Raw genomic sequence first — 24821 nt, 5'->3', positions numbered from 1 at the left:
TAAGTTAACAAAATTTGAAATAAGCGATGGAATGTCCTTTCCCACAGGTTTTAACTGATTTGAACGTTTAAATTTATTTATTTATTTTAAACATGCACATGTGCACATGTTTAAATTTTTATATACACATCTTACACAAATTTTTAATTTTGCATTTCTTATACATGTACATGCAGACTCAGTTGTAGTGAAAGGGACATATTTCAAACAAATTAAAATTGTTAAACATGGGATTCATTTCACTGAATACCAAATTGACAACAAGCTATATCAGTATAGCTACTTGGCTATTGATGTTGGCCTAATTCTTCATACAGTTCCACATCATGGGCGATCTTAAAAGTGGAGACTAGATAGCGAAGATCATGAGAAAATATTAAGTTTTATTGAAGAGTGATTTTCACCACTTGATGTGGTATGAAATATAAATAGTTCACCTAAGTAAATGTGTTTGAACCCATAAATTAATTTTAATATATCTTGTGATGTTAATAATAATAACATACGTGCATGTACACATGTACAAAGTAAAAATTTGTGACATGTGGATGAGTTGAAAATGTCTTAAGCCCAGATGTATACACAATTAGGATCATGTATATCTTTAAATTAGGACATGTATGAAATTTGATTTAAATTATTTCTAGTACATTTTTGTATTTAAGTTTGAATTAGTTCATGTATTCATTTTTGTGAGATTTTGCCAAGATAAAGAGGAAATGGAAAGCACAAATAAGAGAGAACAAAATAGATGATAGGATTAAACTGTATTCTATCAAGATGAAAATACCGATCAACTAGATCATCAATCATTATATACAATAAATATGAGCATGCATATATAGGCAAGGCTATATGGATATGTGAGCACACAAACATGACATGTGTCTCAATAAGAAACAAGGGTAGGTAGGAAATAAGTGTGGGTGGGTAGGAGAAACAATATAATATTCCACATGAGTTGGATCACCCACTGAATATGGAATGTAACAAGATAAGTCCATAAAAGGTGGAAATTCTCCTACACACACTATCCCAATGTGGCACAAACACCCAAGTGTCTCATACCCAAACTACTATGTAATGCATTTCCTAAGTAAACTTAAGTAAGGTGTAATAATATCCATGATGAATAATTATTTACACCAACACCCACCCTTAAGTGCAACTTAGGGGAATGCACTTAAGTCTACAATGCAACTAAGCAATGCAAGATGAGTCCCGGCTACAAGGCCATGTTAGGTACCCATGTACAAATGCAAATTCATGCAAACCAATGCAATGAAATCTCTCACAAAGCAGAGAAAGAGAGAAAAATACCCCCCCCCCCCAAAAAAAAAGAGATGAAAGCTATACAAGAGAACTTTCATAGAATTATGTGAGGAAGAAAACCCCATGTGAGGAAAAAGTCCCCCCCATATGAGAGAAGAAGAGAAGCTAGGAAGCCCCCTGCCCCCCCCAATGTAGAATCTGCACCAATGATAGAAGCTCGATGATGAATGAAGAAACTACTCCATGAATGTCAAACAACATTCCTCCCCTTAGGAAGAAACAAAACCAAAGGTGTATCCATGAAGTCTCCCCAATCATGAAGGGAAGATGTATGAAAAAAAATCATGATCAATGAAGTCTTTGAAAACTACTCAAGTGTTCCCATGTCGATGCTGAAAGATACCCCCTCCAAAGGTGGTAAACTGCTCCACAATGCAGAAAAAGCCATTCCAAGATCTAGTGGAGATGAATTTGTAGAACAATAGCCAAAGACTCACATGTCTCCTCAAAGGATAAAGAGACCTCCTCCAACTGTTGTACATAGGAATCCACAATCAAATCAACCTTGAAAGAATGATCATGTAGAGAATGAACATGAGGGTCAGAGTGTTCCCTCGCAACAATCGAAGAAGGATCATCTTCATCAAAGAGAAGATGAATATCATCAATGGTGTCTCCCAAATCTGCAATGTAGGATTCCACAAAAAAACCTACAATGTCTGTCAAGTAATCATCCCAAGAAATTGAAGCTGGAAGACGATAAATGTCCTACAGCACTGAATCACATGAAGGCAAAACTGTCGCACCATCCACATCATCAGGTGCAATCGGTGATGTGATATCAATAGGAGGGGATGAAACATAAGGCTCAAGAATGGGGTCAAATGTGAGAATTCCTAAGTTCAAGTACCCATAATTCTCCTCATAATCTGAATCATCATAAGAAGTGTGATTATCATGTGTAGAATCATCATATGTAAAATCATCGTCATCAACAAAAAAATGAAAAGGAGTATAACCGAGATGCATGGTCAACCACCCCAGTCGCAATGATAGCTCTAGACTCCAAGTCTCTAATGAAAACTGACTCAAGTGTGAACTCCACAATTCTCTACATTTGAGCCTTGCACCATGCCGCAAATTTTGATGGGCAATCATACATACATGGACATCATTGGGAAACCTGTGAAATTTTGCCAATATCTAGAGGCAATGGAAAGCACAAATAAGAGAGACAAAATAGATGATAGTAATAAACTGTATTCTATCAAGATGCAAAATATGATGAACTAGATCATTACAAGATGTTGATTGATTATCCATACAAACAATGTAGAAAACATAGACTGCAAAGATGCCATATGATGAGAAGCCCCTGAATCTAGAAGCCATCTCCATGAATCATGACTTGTAGTAGCACAAAGAGCTTTTCCTTTTCTTGTCCCAAAAGAGTGAGTCTTCCCACTTGTAGAAGCCATGAATGCTTTCTCTTTTCCTTTTGAATGTGAGGAAATATAAGTTGATGAATCATCATTCTTGTACATATTAGGCAAATCAATGTTATGTTTTTTGAAGATATGTGTGAGCTCATCAATCTTCTTAGAATGGCAACGACGCTCCTCATGACCAAACTCTTTAAAATAGGCACAAGTAGGTCTCTCCCTCTTCGTTGAATTGTCCCTCTTGGAAGATGATGAATCTCCTTATTGTGGAGAAGATGGTGCTTTGTCCTTAGGATTTGATTGCCATTTCTTCTTGTTGGAGTTGTCCTTTCCTTGATTTCCTTTGTTCTCTTGATTTGCCACACTTAGAAGTCTTAATAATGCCCATGCTTATCAACTTAGTTTGTTCTGTCATCAACATTTTGGTGAAAGCATCAAATGTAGGCATTGTATAGCTTGAACCCATTGTCATCCTATGGGTTTGGAAACTAGAAACAAATTTTGCATATTCTTGTGGAAGCTTGCCGATCAAGTTGAAGATCAATTGAGTATCCTTCTTATCAATGTCACAATCCTTGAGTTGTACCCTCAACTCTTTTTCCTTAGTGACATAATCTTGTATAGTATCAAATTTCTTGGGATCTAACATGGTGAGATCACTACCAATTTGATATCCCCTAATCTCATCAAGTTGACCATACAAGTCTTGAAACTTTTGCCAAGCATCCTTGATTAGAGTACATTTCTCAATATAAAAAATGAGATCTTTTGATACACACTTTCTTAAGGTACCAATTTCCAGGATATTTTTACTGAGCCAATCCAAGTGACCAACAGGATCAATCTTAGGATCAGCGGGAGAAACAATAGTTCCATCAATGTAATGATTTAGTCCTTTTTCCATAAGTTTACTCCATGCATCAATTTTCCAAGTACCATTATTATGAGGAGTTAAGAGAGGAAACTTAGAAGAACCCATAGTAGAAAAAAGGCAAAAACACAAGATAGAGAGAGGCACAATCACACAAGACACCCCACCAAATTACTCAATCAAGAAACCCCCCCAAAATCATGATTTGGCAATTTATACTTAGTGCATGTACAATGGGCCACTTACAAAACAAAGAAAGGTGGACTTCTGATGTCAAATTTGCAACTTATCAAAATGAGATATAAGAGACTTCAACAAATACTTCTAGTGATCTAAACTGAGATCCGAGCAAAATGCAATTACCAAATAGGCCCAAAAATGACCAAATATTGAGAGTACAATTTCTACTCAAAATCACTGCAAAAAATGGCAGATAATGAAAGAAGACAAAAAATTATGCACTTTCAAAAAAATGGCACCTGAAAAAGAGTCCATATGAGCCCAAACGATGCCTCCAAATTTGTAAAAATCAGGATTTCACAATTTCAAAAAAACCTGTATCCGAAAATCAGAAAAATTTTGCACCATTGTACCGATCACGAAATCCTACCCCAAAACAAAAAAAAATTGCTAGAAAAAAGGAGTCCGGATGAGTGAGATATCACTATTTGAAAATTGCCTACAAAATTACAATTTCTAGAAAATTTCCGTCGCAGCTTCAAACTTCAACCTCTAGATTTGGCCTTCGAAGTCCGATTTGGATGAAAAAAAAGACAAAATTGACTTTATTGGACCTCCTCAATCCAATGGTAACCTCATATTTGACCCATCAAGCTTCAATAATAACCTGCAATATAAAACTCCAAAATACACAACCCCAAATAGCATCAAATTTCTTTCATTTGCCAAACCAATGACACTATAATTGCTCTAATACCATGTGACATTTTGCCAAGATAAAGAGGCAATGAAAATCATAAATAAGAGAGAACAAAATAGATGATAGGAATAAACTGTATTCTATCAAAGATGAAAATAATGATAAACTGGATCATCAATCATTACATACAATGAATATGTCTGCATATATAGGCAAGGCTATATGGATATGTGAGCACACAAACATGACATGTGGCTCAATAAGAAACAAGGGTAGGTAGGAAACAGGTGTGGGTAGGTAATAGAAACAATATGATATTCCACATGAGGTGGATCACCCACTGAATGTGGAATGTAACATCAAGATAAGTCCACAAAAGGTGGAAATTCTCCTACACACACTATCCCAATGTGGCAGAAACACCCAAGTGTCTCATACCCAAACTACTATGAAATGCATTTCCTAAGTAAAATTAAGTAAGGTGTAATAATATCCATGATGAATAATTTTTTACACCAATAATTTTTAATTAAATGCATTTACAACTATACATTCAATTTAAATGCACAATACAACTATATGAAATTTTTAATAGAATTTACTTCAATATTTATTGACTAGTCTTGTTGAATTTTTATTGTGAATGTGAATGCCACAGGTATTTAGTCAATCTTGTGTTCATACGTTAGGAAATTGTAAATAGTGCATGTCTTCCTTGTGTGGTTAGTCTAAGAAATTTTTTATTTATTATTTAATTTAATACATATAAATCTTATTAAGTTGCACCAAAAATGGATGTTCAATCTATTGTTTATGATTCAAGAATCTTTTGAATATTTCAATTATTTGTAGCACTATGGTTGTGTTTAGTTAAGAAAAGAAATTAGTTACATTGAGATCTATTTGCTTATATGCATTCTTTTATTCTAATAGAATTTCAAGATGAGGATTTATAAATCATATTCCTTTCTTACCCCATCTTTTGATATTTTTTTAAAATAAAATCTAAAATCAAAACAAATATTCAAAAGTGTAAAAAAATTATATATCTTACCTTGAGTGTTTGGTGTGAAATATTTGTCACTAACTTATAGTATTGCTCTATATATTAATATATATACATAAATTAAATACCAATTTACATTATTTTTACTCTCCTTTTTTATTAAAAATTATTTTCTTAATTATTTAAGTTATATGTCATAGATCAAATATAATGTGATGAAATAATCAATTAAATGTAATATAATAATTTTATTTATGCAATCCATCCTTTCCATTTTCCTATATTGACATTATTTGATACATCTATCAATGTATAATAAATAAATATTTGTAATTAACTCATACTAATATAGTAGCGCATTTAGTTCTATTCTTTTTACAATTTATTATGAAATGCAATTAATGATCTTGGAAATAAATATGAGATGTTGGCACTCACATTTTTTTTTCATTTCTAACAATCATTTAGCTTTAATATTTATATTTAAATATTTTAAAATAAACATGTTTGACTTAACTACTAATAAAATTATTTTCAAACAATTGATATCATCAATTGTGATTTTCATTGGATTTATGTTATTTTACAATTTAGATTTGTTTAGATTTTTTTTAAACAATTCTACATGACTTTAGAAATAGTTAGATGATGTGGAGGAAAAACAAACTATTAAAAAAATGTTTTTTTGTTCATCTATTGTATTCAAAAAAGTTTTTTATGTGTAAAAATAATAAACCAAAATTTTTCATTTTGTATTTAAAAAATGTTCAATAAAAATTTCAAATTACTCAAAAGTTATTATGTGGAGAGGCTTCTAGATATTTAAGTATAATCAAACACATATGATTTATAGTTGTACATGTATATGATTTATACTCAAGTACAATATAATAATAAACACATGCATATATATAAAGTATAATCTAACGTGCACATGATATAATCTGAATACATAGCAATATAAAGTAAGTCCAAGAATAAAATCTCAATATAAAGTAACTCTGAATACATAGCAATGTAAAACGAGTCTGAATGTAGCAATATGTGCATGTCTAGATAAAATTCTAGAATGCATATATAAAAATATAAACAGATGAGATATAAAGTGGCCAATCAACATGCATCATGTCGGCCTCAAACAGAGCAACCGTCTGAGTGAGAGTCCTGATGAGAGTTTGCATGTCTAATAGACCCCTGCAAAAGTAGAATTTATATTTAAATATTAAAAATATATCTAGACATGTATGAATATTAAATTTAAATAATCAAATAGACTAGAGTAAATTAAAATATATTCTAACACACATGTACTTACAAAATCCACAACTAACTTGTCCACTAGCAGGTGTAGCATCCAAAGCATCTCACCTACGCACACGTGGCTCTGAACTCAAGCTAGGAGTGACATGAGGTACTGTTGTACATACACATTTATATTTTAGGATTTCTTTGAACAATAAATGATACTTATTTAAAGTTATTTATTAAATCTTAAAAATTGCATGTACATCCTTTTAAAAATTATGCGCATGTACACACCTATGTATCAGGAGCCTATATAGTCTGATCATCTCCTATGGTCATATCAACAACACCATTCATGCATGCATATCTCTCTCTACCTGTATGAATGATTGAGGAGTGTAAGGGGCTAACTATATGACTAAGAATCGATGAAGTGTCTGATGTGAGTAGCATATCCATAAAACCATTCTGGCTTAGACCTCGTAACTGCACCTCAAATGAATCCAAGCCCTCATCTGTGATATGGACTTGATCAGCCCTTATATGCTCCACTGCTTCAACAGAGTGATCTGTAGGTGGGTCACCCGAAGCATATGTAGAGTGATGAGAATGATGTGACCGTCTTGGCGTATGCGCGATGTAGTAGCCTGCATGTCTCTAAGAATCTCAACTCTAATAGCAGCCAATGGTATCCCAAGTCGAGATGAAATAAACCGATATGAATGTAAAAAGTCCTCACATAGATACTATGACATCTGTACATGTCTAGCACCTCCTTCTATAGCCACTACATCATCTGTCGAGGGGATGCCAACAATAACATACTAATCTAAATCTCAAGCCACCACATGACTGGAAGATGCATTTGTGGATGATCTGGAATGTTGTCGGCTCATCATATATCTACCCAACCCATCTAATGATATGGTGGCTTTTATTGATGTAATATATTCAATCCTATCAATTGCTTCTCTTTACGAAACAATCACAACATGATCTATTATGGGGGCGAGGGCCGGGGCTATCGCCAGAAATCTCTCACCAGCAAGCTCCCTATGTCTGGGCGGAGCTCTATCACACCTACAATATGCATCTCTATTAGCAATATTGCCCCTCCCCTATCCATAATATCTAGGAATGTCAAGGTAATTGGGTTTCAGCTAACAATGAACCTCAACATAGACCTGTTGTGCAAAGTATAACAACATCTGGTCATTATTAGGATAATGACCATGGGTAGCTAAGAAGCATGGGTAAATCAACTCTGCAACCTGTGGATCAATGCATTGTGCCACCCGATATCCTCTCACCTTCTTCTACTCCTGATATTGTGGAAAACATCTCTCCTTAATAGTTTCCTTCGAGACTACCCCCAACACGTCCACGAAGGAATGAGGACCCCTCACCTCAGCCCTCAACTATCTATATATAGAATCTATAACCTATGGTGAAAATGAGGTGTGGCTAACTATATGATCCCTCAAATACTATAAACTCCTAAATTGGATTCGCATGTACTCTTATACAGGCCATTAGTCTGTGGGTCATCTAAAATACCTCTCAATTTCCTCACCTCATGGTCACTACGATGGAAAATGGTATCGATATCAAGGAGAGGGTCCTTATCAGGAGCCCATGGAGGTGGATCCTAACCAGGAGCCTCTTCATCAAGATCATGATAAAAAATAGGTACATGGCCCGGATCCTGATCCTCCATCTATCTAGGTAGATCATAAAGTTAAAATTTATGTAAGCACACACACATGAAGTGCATTCAATTTAAAAAATTAAATTAAAATAAATTAAATTATATAGAGAGAGAGAGAGATCATTAATCTTGAGCTCATTAACTTAAAATGTACACATATGACTTGTACTCAAATAATTCATCTATATACATGAAGTTCTGACATATTTTGTCTATATACATGAAGTTATCGCATAATTCAAATTTAAATAAATTATTTTAAAGAGTGCGAGAGGGAGATCATTAAAAATATATAAATTTATCTATATATCACATACATACATTTTAAATTATTTAAACATTAATGAAAGAGAGAGGGAGATCATTTTCATGGCAGAGAGAGAGATATCATTAATTTCAAAGAGAGAGATCACTAAAGATATATACATGTACTAAATTAAAACATAATTTTTAAAAATTAAAACACATGCTGAGAAAATTAAGGGAAGAGAGCTCAAAAGACTAAATCATGTACATGTATATACTAATTCAAATACATGCCGATTAAATTAAGACCACATATGACACCTTTGGACCACATATGACACCTTTGGACACTTTGTGATGGACTAAGGGGTATGTCATACACACATGATGTAATAAGGGGTCATATGTGGTCCTAAGGGGTCACACATTGTTAGAAAAAACTGTCTGACCCCTTAGGACCACATATGACCCCTTAGGACACTATGTGACCTTAAGGGGTATGTCGTACACACTAGGATGTTATAAGGGGTCATAAGTGCTCCTAAGGGATCACACATGTGTTAGAAAACATGTGTGACCCCTTATGACCACATATGAATCCTTAGGACGCTATGCGATCCTAAGAGGTATGTCGTACACACTAAGATATTATAAGGGGTCATATACGGTCATGAGGGTCACACATGTGTTAGAAAACATGAGTGGCCCCTTATGACTTCATATGATGTTTTATGACACTATATGATCCTAATGGGTATGTTGTATACACTAGGATGTTATAAGGTGTCATATGTGGTCCTAAGGGGTTACGCATGTGTTAACACATGCGTGACCCCTTAGGACCACATATGACCCCTCAGGACACTATGTGATGGACTAAGGGGTATGTCATACACATTGGGATTTTATGGTGATATGTGGTTCTAAGGGGTCACACATGTGTTAGAACACATAAATGACCCCTTATGACCAAATATGACCCCTTAGGACACTATGTGATCTTAAGGGGCATGTCATACACACTAGGATGTCATAATGGGTCATATGTGGTCCTAACGGGTCACACATATGTTAGAACACATGCGTGACCCCTTAGGACCACATATGACCCCTTAAGACACTATGTGATGGACTAAGGGGCATGTCATACACATTGGGATTTTACAGGGGGTCATATGTGGTTCTAAGGGGTCATGGATTTGTTAGAACATGTGTGTGACCCCTCAAGACCACATATGGACCCTTAGGACACTATGAGATCTTAAGGGGTATGCCATACACACTAAGATGTTATAAGGGGTCATATGTGGTCCTAAGGGGTCATGCATGTGTTAGAACACATGCATGACCCCTTATGACCACATCCGATTCCTTAGGACACTATGTGATCTTAAGGGATATGTTATACACATTAGTATGTTATAAGGGGTCATATGTGGTTGTAAGGGTTCACGCATGTGTTACCCCTTAGGACCACGTATGACCCCTTATGATACTATGTGATCCTAAGGGGTATGTTGTACACACTAGAATGTTATAAGGGGTCATATGTTGTCGTAACAGGTCACACGTGTTAGAACACATGTGTGACCCCTTAGAACCATATATGACCCCTTAGGACACTATGTGATCCTAAGGGGTATGCCATATACACTAGGAGGTTATAAGGGGTCATATGTGGTCCTAAAGGGTCATGGAAGCGTTAACACATGCGTGATGCCTTAGGACCACACATGACCCCTTAGGAAAGTATGTGATGGACTAAGGGGTACGTCGTACACACTAGGATTTTATTAGGTGTCATATGTGGTTCTAAGGGGTCACACATGTGTTATAACACATGCGTGACCCCTTAGGGGGTATGTGCAAGATCATGGTGTGCCAAAATAGGCCCTTAAGTGGCAATGAAATTTTAGAAAATCAGAGTTATGCAACTTGACATGAAAATTTGAATAAGTTGTGAACATTATTTCAAAAATATGTAAGAAGAGAATCTATATAAAATTGAATTTAGTTTCTAAGCTACTAGTTGTTTTTTGGGAAAAAAAAATCCTATTTGATGAAAATTTCAAATTTCAATGCAATGGTACTAAAATTTTAGGAAAAAGATAAGAAGTAGGCTTATGTTTGACCACCCTAATCACATTAAAATAATAATATTTTTTTATAATATTTATAATATAAGTATAAGACTCATGCTCGGATGTGACACATATTTTTTAATTATTTTTTATAAAGTAAATAATTATTTATGATTTTTTTACTACAACTTTTCAGAAATTCAGAAACTCCTATTTCTGACCACCTTAACTTGGTCAAAACCTTATGAAATTCATTTTTATTTTTATTTTTCCCTGTATTGGACGAAGCATAGGATGTGACGCATGTTTCAAATTCAAAAAATGTTATACCATTTGAAAGTTATGAGTGTTTTTCAATCAGTCTATCAATCAAGACTTTTATCAGAATTCAATTAGAAAATAAATTATAATTGTTGATTAAATTCGAAATAAGACAAGCCTTATATTGTTGGAAAGATGAGAATTTCCTTAAAAAATCCTTTTCATTTTATCATTTTTGGCTATAAAAAGAGTCACTAGCCACCAGTGTAAAGTCTGGAAAATCAAGGAATATTGAAAAACATGTTTTTTTTCAGTTGACTTTCTAGGCTTGTCACTTTCAAGCCAAATCCCAAGGGAAATCTGAGCCAAAATTTAAAATTTAAAATTTTTACAACATAAATCGGATATCCAATATAATTAGATACCCGATTTTAATAAGTAAATTCAATAACTAAATTTGCACTTAGTTAATCTATTATTTATTAATATATAATATATTAATATACAATATATTAATTTATAAATAAATTAGTATATGATATTAGGGAGAGGAAGAGGGGGGAGTGGGGAGAGAGAGAGAGAGAGAGAGAGAGAGAGAGAGAGAGAGAGAGAGAGAGAGAGAGAGAGAGAGAGAGAGAGAGAGAGAGAGAGGGAGGGGGGAGAGAGAGAGGGAGGGGGAAGGGACGGAGAGAGAGATAGAGAGAGGGAGGGGGAAAGGGTCATATTGTGTCCTATGACCCTTTAGGACACCATATGATCCCTTAGGTGTCAAATTTATGTAAGCAATATTGGCATTGCATTTTATATTATTCTAGACACCTAAAAGTTGCACAACAAATTAAGTGAGTTTTATTCATTTAATTATCCCTATTTCTTTCAATTAATTAAATTAAGATTTAATTAATATCCCCACATCTCTAAATTAGCCTATAAATCAAATTAAAGATTTGATTAATATTTCCCTTCTTCTATCCTAGCCATTTAATTAAATTTACATTTAATTAAAATCTATCTCATAGCCATTTAATTAAAATTCCCCTTCTAGCCATTTTAATTAAATATAAATTTAATTAAAACCCCTTGTGGATTTAAATAAATCTAAATTTATTTAAACCCCCCCCCCCTCACTTACAAAATCCTACAAATGCAAGTTGCAACCAATAGTTGAAATAAATCAATTTTATTTTAAGTAAATTCATTTTTCCCCACCCACTTGCAAAATCCTACATCTCCCACTTGCCTCCTAAACCTCTTCTAGATCCTTCTAGATTCTTCTAAACTCTTTTAATTAGCCTAATCAACTCCTAATCATGTCCTTTCCCGAAATTTGAGGAGGTCACTTCTCAAATCTGGAGGAAAGTCTTCTAAAAGCAATAAAAGCTTTATCCATTCAACAAGCTAACTTGTTGAGTTCAGATTTGGAAGGGCTCTTACAAATTTGTCTCCAAAGTCTTCATAACCATTAATGGTTAATTCAACCTTCTTGCATGGTTAGAGACTTTCTCTCTAACTTAACCCTCAACTAACCCAAGGGTCTTATCAAGAACTCATGGATTTGACCCTATTTATCCTATTAACCCTTGCACAAGAGTTTATCCCTTGGGTAAAGGCTTTATCCATTGGTTATCCACTAACCTAACCACAACCTTACCTCTTAAGGTAACCTTCATGTCTCCTCAGGTATTTAATGCCTCTTACATCTCCTCTCAAGCCCTCTCAAGGTGACATTTGTCAACTTGAGATTCGACTGAATCGCTCACATGGATTGATAACTTTCAATCGTAGCCCTTATTGAGATTATTCAATCTCAACCATCCATTGCCCTATTTTCCCTATCAAAAGAGCCCATTCCTTCTAAAAAAAATCAAGTCTTGTGTGCAACATACTTATAATAATTTTGCAGGTTAAGGAGCTCTCTTTATTTTGAATAATTAAAAACATGTGTTTGGGAAGAAGCCGAAACCTTGATTACATAGAAGGAAAAAGAAAAAGCATTAAAGTGACTAGAAATAACAGTGCCTAGACACCTAATCAAAGATTAGATCCCAGAAAAACAAAAATAGATCACAAACAAAGAGAACAACACAAGACAACCAAAGGACAACAAAAAGACAACACTGAGATAGCACAAAGATAGCACTGAGACAACTAGATATTTCTTATGAGTTCTTCTACATGTACCACCATCTGCTTCATATTGACCGCAGAGTTCTTCATATCATCGACCTCTTTTTCCTTGATGCCCACCTGTTTCCGGATGTCGGTCCTTGTTCTCTTTTCATGACCCGTCTTCTCGGTCTTTTACTTCTCATCTTCCTTACCTTTGATCTGTTCAAATTTATTTATCAACATGTTAACATGATCAACAGTGTCCTTAAGGATCTAGAAATTTTGCACAGCAATCATCTTCACAGTTAATTCCATCTTATCCACCCCATTGACAAGGTCGTTCAAGTTAATTCCCAGACCTTTATCATCTTTGATTCCTTCCAGCTCCTTCACCTTCTTTTCCATTTCTAAAATTTTATTGGCCATTGCTTCAATAGCTTCAGCCTTATTAATGGTCACCATTAATTTTGACATTTTCAAAAAGAGGCTTCTCACTTATGGTTGCCCTTTTGATCATATTGAGATCAGTCTTCAATTCGCTAATTTCTTTCACCATTTCGCTTATGACCTCACAAAAACCCTTGATACTATCATTACCTATGGCGCCTTGGCTGACATTTTGATTGGCCCTATTATTCTCTTGATCTTCATTCTGCATTCTCTAAGTGTTTGCATTCTCCCCATAGTCAGCTTCCCGCGTTTCATCTTCCTCCTTACCCTTGTTCTTGTACATTTTTTCAACCTTAGAGTCCTGATTAGAAGAGACAATAATCTTCCTTTTCACCTTATTTATCCCTTTACTGGTCTTCTTGCTCCTCTGGGTTTGCTTCCCCATCCCCTTTCTTTTCTTACTCATTATGATTTTATCATCAAATGACTCCTCCTTAGATTCCGAGAGGTCAGACTCCATAGTAGTCCCCTTGCTCTTTCCCTTGGTCTTCCCCTTGTTGCTAAAATCTTCAAACTCACCCTCAGTTTCAGAATAAAGATTGAACCCACTATCCTCACTTTCAGTTTCATCATCCCTAATTTGTTTTCCTTTACTGACGGGTTTCTCAATAATTTTATTTTTCAACATCTTATAAACTAAAACCATTAAAATCTAGTGTAGGAAAAACTAACCTTATCACCATGGCAGAAGTGGTTGAGCAGCATGAAGTGATGCCCATAAGCCCTTGTGAATCTCTCATCTAGAGTAATGTAGCTGATGGTAGTAAACAACACAAACCTCCATGACCTACAAATACGCTTAGGCAAATAGTAGGGATTGTCCACCTTAACCAATTTTCTTCTTTCTCCATCTGTGACAGGAAACCTATCCACAGACTTGTTAGACATACTTCTATCTCTATAGAATTTCATACCATCTTTCACCATACCCATAGCTTCCGCAATGACATCCTCATCCACTTGCATCCTCTGGGTACCAACAAGAATCTTACCACTCTTCCAAGTTTTTATGAAGTTCTTCATGACAGAAGGGTCTTTGCCACAAAGCCTTTCCATAAAAACATTCAAACCTCCATCTTGAAGAATCTCCCATACATCTTTATTTTTCTTCCAATTTGAGCAAGAAGCCGGTTCAAACCTCTTTTTATTGCCCCCCATTTTATCCTCGAATTCCCAATTCTTCCTTATCATGGCTCTGTTATTTTGTCTGCAAGCTCTATGAAAAAACCTAACAATTTTATTGTTGCTGTGCAGAGCCACCCAGAATCCGTGCCAAATAAATATGATATGATAGATAAAACAAACCTCGTCGTCGTTGTGATCAATCCTCGACAAGTGATAATAAAGCATTAGAGATTATGATTAGTTAAGGCACGTTGTTTCATTTGGATCTGATCCAGTTCTTGCAATGACTTCACCTCACACTTGAGATTACTCTCACCATAAAGGGTAATAATTTTGTCAGAGCTACAAGCCAGGTTGGTAGGCCAGTCAACACATTTGTTAGCTTCTCTATAAGCATGTATAAAAATACATATTTCAAAGGTTTTACTTATATCCTTCGTAGTTTCAATGGCATTGTGTATAGACCAATAAGGTGGGAAAACATTATTCAAGAAGTTAATAATGTTTACAGAATCTCCTTCAACCCACACTTTTGTTGAGTTTGAATCTTTAGCAAGAACCAACTCCTGATAAGTAGCAATGGCCTCCACAACATGATTGGTTTGGTGACCTATAGGAATACATTTAATAGCTTTACATATTCCCCCTTCATCTCTTAATACCATAGCACACCCTACCTTACCAGGATTACCCTTGGAAGCACCATCAATATTGATTTTCATCCATCCTTGAGGAGGGCCTTCCCATCTCACCTCGTCTCTAGGATTAGCATATATGGTTTCACTCCCCTTTAATCTCCAATTCTTAAAAATGATTTTATCCCCTTGATCTTTAGGATTCATTATTCCACATGTTATGTAGAGCTTCTCCACCATATTTCTTTAAATTTTCTCAAAAATAATTTGGGCTTTTGATGCCTTATCTCTGAACACTCTATCATTTCTCTCTTTCCATATTCCCCAACAAATATGCGGTAAAGAAAATTTCCATAGCAGATTAACTGAATTATTCTTGGAGGGGTGAAGCCAAGAATTGAAGACATCTTGGATAGCTTCAGTTAAAACTCAACTGATATTGAAATTGTCCAGGCATCTGGCCCAAATATCCACCGAGAAAGGACAATGGATAAACATGTGAGTAATGGTTTCCTCATTCTGCATACAAATCCCATGCAATCAAATTGCCCCTCCCCACCTTCCATTTCACTCCTTTGAGTATTATGTCTCTAGTTCTTGTGATATTTTTCCAGATGTTGGATCCAATTGGAATATCTTCAGCCTTGAGAAAACTATGAAGGGTCGAAAGGTTGTCTTTTGTACTTATTATCCCATATCATTTTCCACTCTCCCTCAGATTTATATCCTCTCCATATCTGCTTAGCCATGAGAAACTCATTCATATCCCTGATTCTTCTAAGACCAAGTCCACCTTTTCTTATAGGTTTGCTCACCTTATCCCATGCAATCAAATTCAATCTCTTCTTTTCCTCAACCCCAGTCCAAAGAAAGGTTCTTTGGATTTTTTCAATAGCCTCTGCAAACTTAACAAGAATTCTAAAAAGACTAATGGCATAAAGAGGAATACTCTGGAGGGTTGATTTTAGAAGTTGGACCTTTCCCACTTGACTAAGCAAAGAACCTTTCCATCTAGTTAACTTCTTATGAACTTTATCCACCAGGGCACCCCAAAAGGTATCAGGAGGAACCTGACATAAAGGGAGCCCAAGATAGGAAGCAAGGAGATTCCCCATTTGGCTACCAAAAATAGCACTAATCTTTGTATGTCTTCTCTCTGGAGTATTTATGAAATAAACAAAACTTTTAGACCAATTAATCAGTTGACCAGTTGCACTCCCATATCTATCCGAAGCTTTCTTTAGGCTTCTAGAATCTTTTATAGAAGAATTACCCATAATAATTGAATCATCCACAAATTGCTGATGAGAGTACACTTGGTCTACAGATGGAGGTTTAAGACCTCTAAACTCTCCCTTCTCAACAAGATTTCCAATAAGTCAAGAGTTTAGAGATGATCTTGTATAGGGAGTTACATAGACTTATAGGTCTAAAAGGATCCATGGAGACAACCCCCATCTTCTTAGGAATAAGAGCAACGAAAGTACCATTCAATTCTCTTAGAATTCTCGTGGCACCAAAGAATTCTTTCACCGCACTGGACACCTCCCTTCCAACAATATGCCAATACATTTGAAAAAAAAACATAGGGTAGCCATCTGGGCCCAGGGCCTTATTACCATCAAAAGAATTGACATCCTTCAAAATCTCATCATTAGTAGAGATAGCAGTAATATAGGAATTCTGGTCAGCATCCAAGATAGAAGGTATGCAATCCAAAAGATCCCTTTGAGCTTTATGGTCAGATTCTGATCCTTAGTAAAAAAGAATTGAATAAATTAATCTTTTCAAATTAACTATTTAATAGAAGAATAAACATTAAATAAATATAAATTATTTATATAATCGCTCATAGCCAATTTTTATATGTGTATACAGATACATAAAAAGGTGTATGGTGAAGTATGGTGAAGTAGGAACAGATCCAACTTTAAAACAAATAATGTTATTATCAATATTTTTATGTTTCTAAACCCCCATTCAATATAAACACAATTAAAAACAAAATGATACTACATTATAATATCTCTAAACAAAATACTTTTAATTTGGTAAATACTATAATGTAAAAATTTGACATAAAACTTAATATTAAAAAATATATTGTTAATTTTATTTTTTAATAGAATGGTCAAACACCCCAACAAACTCAAGCGACCATAACCACTCTTACCTACATCTGAATCCTAAAGAAGCCCCAGCCCATCATGCTAAACAAGAGTCAAAATTATTCATTACAATTCTTAAATATAGAATTTGAAAAAAAGTTGAAAACACATTGCTCAAAATTATCATTTATTTATAATAAATAAAAGATAATGATATTTTGGTGCATTCTAAAAATTAAATAAAAAAAAGTCAAAAACATATTACACCTGTCTGACAGGTGGACTTTAGACGTCCCAAAAAAAATGTTGAAAATCGTGCAATGTGCGTGGGAAAATGAAACAACGATAAATGCTTAAATGAAAGTTGATTCCCGCACAATAGCGGTAAATGCGTAAATGAAACTGAGTTGGCAATATACGATTGTGGAACACTTTTAATTACTTCACGCTGCACGCCTCGGCTTTGAGCTGCTTTTCTTTATTTGTTTAAACTGCTATAAATATTTAGGGTCCCAGTGATTTCTCAATGCCCTAATCTCTCACACATATTTTTTCACGCGTTAGGGTTTGAGCATACTGCGCTTCGCTATGGCTCGCAAAAGAAGTCGATTAACCTTAGACGACTTGCCAGATTGCATTCTGCCCCTCATTCTCAGTAAAATTCCTTTCAAACAAGCAGTTCATTGTTCACTTGTCTCAAAAGGATGGAAATTTTGCTGGACATTTGCAAAAAATCTAAAATTTCCAGAGGATTTCTTTTCTTCATCGCGTAGCCCCACTGAAATCCAAAATATAATAGATCTTATTTTTGAGCGTCATTCTGGTCCGCTTGAAGTTTTCGAGCTTAACAATGTTCGATTCTGCTGTTCAAGTGACAAGATTTCTGATTGGATTCATCGCGCTGCTCTTAAAGGCGTGCAAGAGATTAAGATTGTAGAGAAGGTTTCAGAAATTTATGAAGTTCCGGCAGCCATATTTTTATGTCAAAATCTCAGATCTTTGGCTTTAAAGAATTTTCTGCTGACAAATCTACCAGACAGTTTTGGTGGCTTGGCCGACCTGACAACATTGGATCTTTGTAATGTTGATCTGAATGACAAGATCGTTGAGCTCATGTTGCAATTATGTCCAGGTTTGGAAACCTTAATCCTTAGTAACTGCAATGGACTTGAAAGATTAAAGATATGTTCAAAAAGTTTCATTGCTCTGTCTATCTCCTCTAAAATCAAAGCAATAACAGCAAGTTGTCCGCGATTAACAAGCCTTACATTATTGCTTGATAACACCGAGACGAAATTGGATTTGCCAGCATGTTTAAGCCTGTGTACAAATGCAGGACTTGAATCATTTACAGCTCTAAGAACTCTTAGAAGAATTACCTTTTTGAACGGCATTTTTTGGCGCGATGTAAAGATTCTCAAAGAATTTCCAGACTTGGAACATATGTGTGTACACAAGGGTCAATGCTCGGATGTAAGTTCTAATGGATTATTTTATATCAAATTTAGTATATCTAATTTTCCAAACAAAAGCGTGAGTGTGACAAACTGACAACCGCTTCCAGTGTAGCATTTCTAGTCAAGGCATTAAGAATACTGTACTATTCTCCATTTACAGACTTTTATGTACTTTTCGTCTATTATTTGTTAGGGTTATAATACTCCATTTGAATCTTTAATTAGAATTGTATTGTCTTGTATATTTATTTACTAATTTTGACTCAATCTCTCAAAAGTATTGATATTCTTTCTTTGATCTGATGGTGCAATGCAGACAGACTTCTTTCGGCTTGATGATGAGGCAATTTTACCGCTGGAGAATCTAAAGTGGGTTCATTTGAACATAACCTACTTTCATCACCCTGTGCATCTACTTTCCTGTCTTTTTGGAATAGCTCCGGCTTTGAAAACATTATTAATTTCCCGAAAGAAAGGATTCAATGGCGTTCGTGCTCAGGAATTTATCAATCTGGCTTGGAATCTTCAGCGACCATCTACAGAAACCAAAGTTTTCTTATCACGGTGTACTGCAAACGAAAAGATATGCGTCGACTGCGATCTTGTGAATTTCATCTGAGAGTGAGACGGAATCTTGCGGTGAAGAGGAAGATAGGGTTTATCTGGGAGATCGACGGAGAGTTTAGTTAGGGTTTGTGCTTATTATTTTTGGGGTTAATTTTACAGTTGGAAGGAAATACATTGAAGTATTTTTGTTTTGATATTACAGTTGGAAGGATGAATGGTGTTATTATACATAAATATTTATTTTGTGGAGAGGATGACTAATTGTAAAGCTATTTCTGGAATGTTTTCTCTCCAGCATTTATTGGCATAAGATTAATTCCTCCCCTTTTGCATGAGGAGAACTCCATGAGAGGTTAAAAAATAATAATTTACATGAAGTAGATAATTATAGGTTTTTTATTATTTGGGATGTGATGTCTTTTGTTTTCGATCAGTTGATCAGTTGATCATTTGAGTAAAAATATTTATGTTTTTATTGCTGTAGTAATTTCTAGTAATTTGTTTGTATTTTTTATTTCTAAAACAAAATCAAACCCTAATTGTAAACCAAATTGAACACTAAATATAATTAAATCCTAACCCTCATTAGATTAGGGGTTAATGTTTTCATCCTATATAGAAATGATAAACCTCAACGAATTGAAAGCATAAGTGTAAAACTAAATAACATATAACAACTCTTAGTAATTTTAAAATAATTTCAATAATTTATTTAATATAAATTATTTGATTTATAAGTTATTAAATAATTAAATAATTAATAAATATTTTATAATTTAATTTATTTTCAATTGCCCCTATGGATGTATATAGAAATAAAAATAAAATAAAATAAAGTATAGAAATAATTCTTATGTTAATTTTTGTTTGAAATAAAATCTATTAATGATGAGAAATTTTTGAAAAAGTACTAATTGAACTTTCAAAATTGCTAAAAATATGTCTTGAAAATATACTACGCACCTTTCGAGTTTTAAAGCTGATATTGTTGAATAGTAAAAAAAGTTGCGGCGTTATATATTTTTTATATAATAGTAAAAAAATTAATACTCATGAATGGTAAAAAAATCGTGTTATTATATATATATATTTTTTTTGTTTTTTTGATCGATAAAAGGCCGAAGCCAAATTTTATTTCTTTTATAAAATTATTACATCTGCATTTAGTGTGGGCACCGGTAGAAAAGAATGGAGATAAGAAAACCTCCGGTCTAGCCCAGATCCCTTATGGGATCAGATAACAAAAACAACTATGTTATTATATATTTTAAACATAATAGTAAAAAAATAATATAAATTAATGATATAGAGATCCTTCTCTTATTTCTCAAGACCTTTTTTCCCCTTCTTTCTTTATTAGGGTTGGTTTGTAAAAATTAATATTCTATGTATTATTAATTTTCTTAAATATTATAGGGCACATTTTAAAGATGTGGAGAAATATTAATTTTGAGTGTCTATTAATCTTTTGCATCAAAAAATAATATTAATAAATCCAAACAGGTCCTAAAAAATAAAATTAAAAATAAGAAGAAGAGAACAACAATTAAGAGAAATAAGAAAGGATCAAAGGACAAAAAAAAAAAGACTATAAATGAGAACAAAATGAAAAGACAATTAAAAAGGATCAAAATAAATACTAAATGTTGAAAAACTAGAAATGAATGAGGAAAAAATTATCCAAGACATAAGAAAATATATGAAAAATAGAGATGGGAAAGATAAAATAAAACACTAAGGTTAAAAATCCAAACACACTAAAAAAAAAGAATGAAATGAAATAACTGAAGAGTAAATAATCAATTGAAACAAGAAGATAGATAAAATATGACACAAGAAATAAATATAAAAATTAGCATTAGAATTAAAATAACAAAAAAAAGTAAAATAGATGGGAAAAAGAAAAAATTAACTAAAAAGTGGAAAGTGCTAGAGTTTGTGTATATCTATGTGTGAGAATACCTATATGTGTGTACAAATATAAAAAAAGATACTGGGACAATAAGCCTATGATTAAGAAGATAAAATTTTGAAAGAGAAGTGTCAGTGTATGCCCAAAAATAAGAAAAACTAAAAAAAATGAAAGATAGAAACAAAAAAACCAAAAAGGAAGATATTACAAAAAATGAATAAGAAGAGGTTTTTGAGAATGGGAAAGAGAGTGGCTAAAAAACATAAACAAAATGAGAAAGTGAAAGTGCAAGTGTATGTGTAAGATTAGGTGAAGGAAAAAAGAGAAAGAGGAAGAAGGGAAAGATGGGAAAGGATAATTAGGAAAATCTAAAAGAAAGAGGGGCACAAAAAGATTAGGGTGAAGCAAGCCAAGGCTAGGGAGAGAGACAAAGAAGACTAAAAAATAAAATAAAAAAATATAAAGATATAAAAGGGGCCTAGGAGGAGGCTCAATGTTTAAGATTGGTGTGTGTTTTGGTTTTTAACCTTAGTGTTTTATTTTATCTTTCTTATCTCTATTTTTATATTATTATTTTTTTTTATCTTGGGTAAATTTTTTTTTTCTCATTCATTTCTAGTTTTTCAACTTTTAGTATTTATTTTTATCCTTTTTAATTGTCTTTTCAAATTTCTATCATTTCTACTCTGTGTTCTTGTCCTTTGTTCATTTCTTGTTTCTCTTAATTGTTGTTCTATTTTTTAGGAATTTTTTGATATATTAATATTATTATTTTTCCTCTTGAATCTTGTGCATCTTTCTCTCATTCCTTCCAAATCTTTTTATAAAGCCCCAGTCCACAAATCTTCCTCTATTTCTATGGATCCAAACAAAATTTAATCAAAAGCAGCATCATCATTAAATCATTGAAAGATTTAAATTGTTAGTGATATATGAAGCTTTAGTCTACTCATATCTATAGGAATTTGGGCATGGGTGAGTAAAAAATACACATAATACAAATGCTTTTTATTTTTTTCAAATATTTTAATAAAAGGTTAAATTTTTTTTTATCTTTTTATCTACCAAAAAAAGTTTAAATTGTCAATAATATATGAAGCTTTAGTCTGAATTCATCTACACTCATCTTTAGGAAGAAACTTATAAAAAATTTATATAAAATTAAGAAATGAAAAAAAAAATAATTGTATTTTTATAATGGGATAAAATGACAAGTTTGAAATATTCATAATAAAAAAATATTAAATATAATTGGAGATATGAGACATAAAGATTTTAGTCAATGTATTCTTAAATCATGAAAAAAAAAATTCTACATAAAAAAGAGAGAGAACTGAAGACTATAGCCCCAAAGTATTCATTACATATATTATTTTTTTTAATAGAAAGATCAAACACCCCAACAATCTCATGTGAATATAGCCCCAAAGTATTCATTAAGATTCTTAAAATTGTAATGTATTTATAATATAAGAAATAACGATGTTTGATTCATTCTAAAAACTAAATAGCTATTTTGTGTCCAAAGACATATTGCAAAACAACAACGGTTAATGTGTAAATGAAAGTTGATTCCCACACAACAGGGGTAAATGAAAATGAGTTGGCAACATATGAAATAAAAAAGAATAACAAACTAAAAGAATAAATTGCAAAAAGAAATCACAATTCGGAATAAAAAATTACATAGAGGCTGTATATATAATAATAATTGCAGTTCTAAATATATTCCTAGCATTGCATGGAAAGCTACTTTGGCTCTCCAACTAAAAAAACAAACTACTCCCTAAATTAAGAATACAATAAGTGCATGCACAACATTCTTTATTTACTAAAAACAAACCCATGCAAAAAAAAACTAAAAATAGTCCTAAGGATTAATGCATGCTGGAGTACATGCTTTATTTGCATGAATAAACAAAAATTGATTTAAACTAAAAATAGCTTATGCATGGTTATGAATGGATAGATTCATGTCCAAACTTAAGCTGCATGGAGCTACATGTTAGAGAAGCATCAGTTATCAACATACTCCCCCTTGATGCTGAGCGGGCTCACAATCTTATCTCATAGTGCTATAAACTGAGCTTTCACAACTGCTTTGGTGAATATATCTGCTAGCTGATCCTGGGTGTTGATGTGCTTCAATTCAATATCCTTCTTCTGCACCAAATCTCATATGAAGTGATATTTCAAATCAAAATGCTTTGTTCTATTGTGATGAACCAGATTCTTAGCTAACTTGATGGCACTCACATTGTCACAATAAATTACTGCAGGTTTAATTTGTTTTTCTCCAATTTATTCCAAAACTTTTATGAGCCAAAGAGCTTGTGTATCTGCTGAGGTAATTGCAACATACTCCGCTTCTGTAGATGAGAGGGCAACAATACTTTTCTTTTTCGAGCTCTAGGTAATCAAACCAGAACCAAAAGAAAAACAATTTCCAGATGTAGATTTACGATCATCCATACTACCTCCCCAATCTGAATCACTAAAGCCTACAAGATTGAACTTTTCAGAAGAGTAGTAATGAATACCAATACTTAAATTCCCTTTCACATACCTCAAAATCCTCTTGGCTTCCTTCATATGTATTTCAGATGGATTTGCCATATACCTTGAAACAAGTGAAACTGAATAGGTAATATCAGGCCTCCTGTGGATTAGAAACATCAAGCTCCCCACAATACTTCTTTAAGTTGTCTCATCAACTAAATCAACACCGTCATCTTGACATAACAAAACTCCATGAGCACTTGGAGTGGAGGCAGGGTTACAATCAGTCATATTAAATTTCTTTAGCATATCTTGTGCATACTTTGTTTGATAAACGAAAATCTCATCCTTACTTTGATAAACCTCCATTCCTAGAAAATATTTCATCAGATCAAGATCTTTCATCTCAAATTCTTTCATCATAGAAGCTTTGAATTCATCTTTCATCTTAGAACTACTACCCATATACAAAATATCATCAACATACAAACTTATGATGAGAATATCAGTACCTTCTTGTTTGTACTAAAGGGTAGGATCACTCTTACTTCTTTGGAATCCATTCACCTGAAAGTATCCATCAATCCTGGCATACCATGCTCTTGGTGCTTGCTTGAGGCCATACAAAGTCTTCTTCAACCTGTAAACAAGATGCTCTTTTCCTTCCACTTCGAAACCTTGTGGCTGCTCCACATATACTTCCTCTTCTAAGTACCCATTCAAGAAGGCACTTTTCACGTCCATATGATGTATGCTCCACTTCTTCTGAGCTGCTGATTAAATCAACATTATTATGGTCTGTTGTCTTGCTACTGGTGCAAATGTCTCTTCATAGTCAATTCCATACTTCTCTGTGAAGCCTTTAGCAACTAATCTTGCCTTGTATCTTTCAACACTCCCATCACTGTTAAACTTGGTCTTGTAGACCCATTTGGTGCCAATAATTT

The 24821-nt window shown here is 33.6% G+C and overlaps 1 protein-coding gene across 1 annotated transcript; it reads left to right on the top strand.

Annotated features, from left to right (window-relative positions):
- Window positions 1-18027: 18027 nt before the first annotated feature.
- On the top strand, window positions 18028-19730 carry LOC131032912 (F-box/FBD/LRR-repeat protein At1g13570-like). The gene is made up of 2 exons (XM_057964015.2): window positions 18028-18912; window positions 19213-19730. Exons 1-2 carry the CDS (start codon window positions 18028-18030, stop codon window positions 19513-19515), a joined length of 1188 nt encoding a protein of 395 aa, XP_057819998.2. The 3' UTR covers window positions 19516-19730.
- Window positions 19731-24821: the final 5091 nt, after the last annotated feature.

This window comes from Cryptomeria japonica, chromosome 4, assembly GCF_030272615.1.
Source record: "Cryptomeria japonica chromosome 4, Sugi_1.0, whole genome shotgun sequence".
NCBI lineage: Eukaryota > Viridiplantae > Streptophyta > Pinopsida > Cupressales > Cupressaceae > Cryptomeria > Cryptomeria japonica.
Note: the sequence above shows the minus strand (reverse complement) of the source record. Positions and strands in the feature narration are given on the sequence as shown.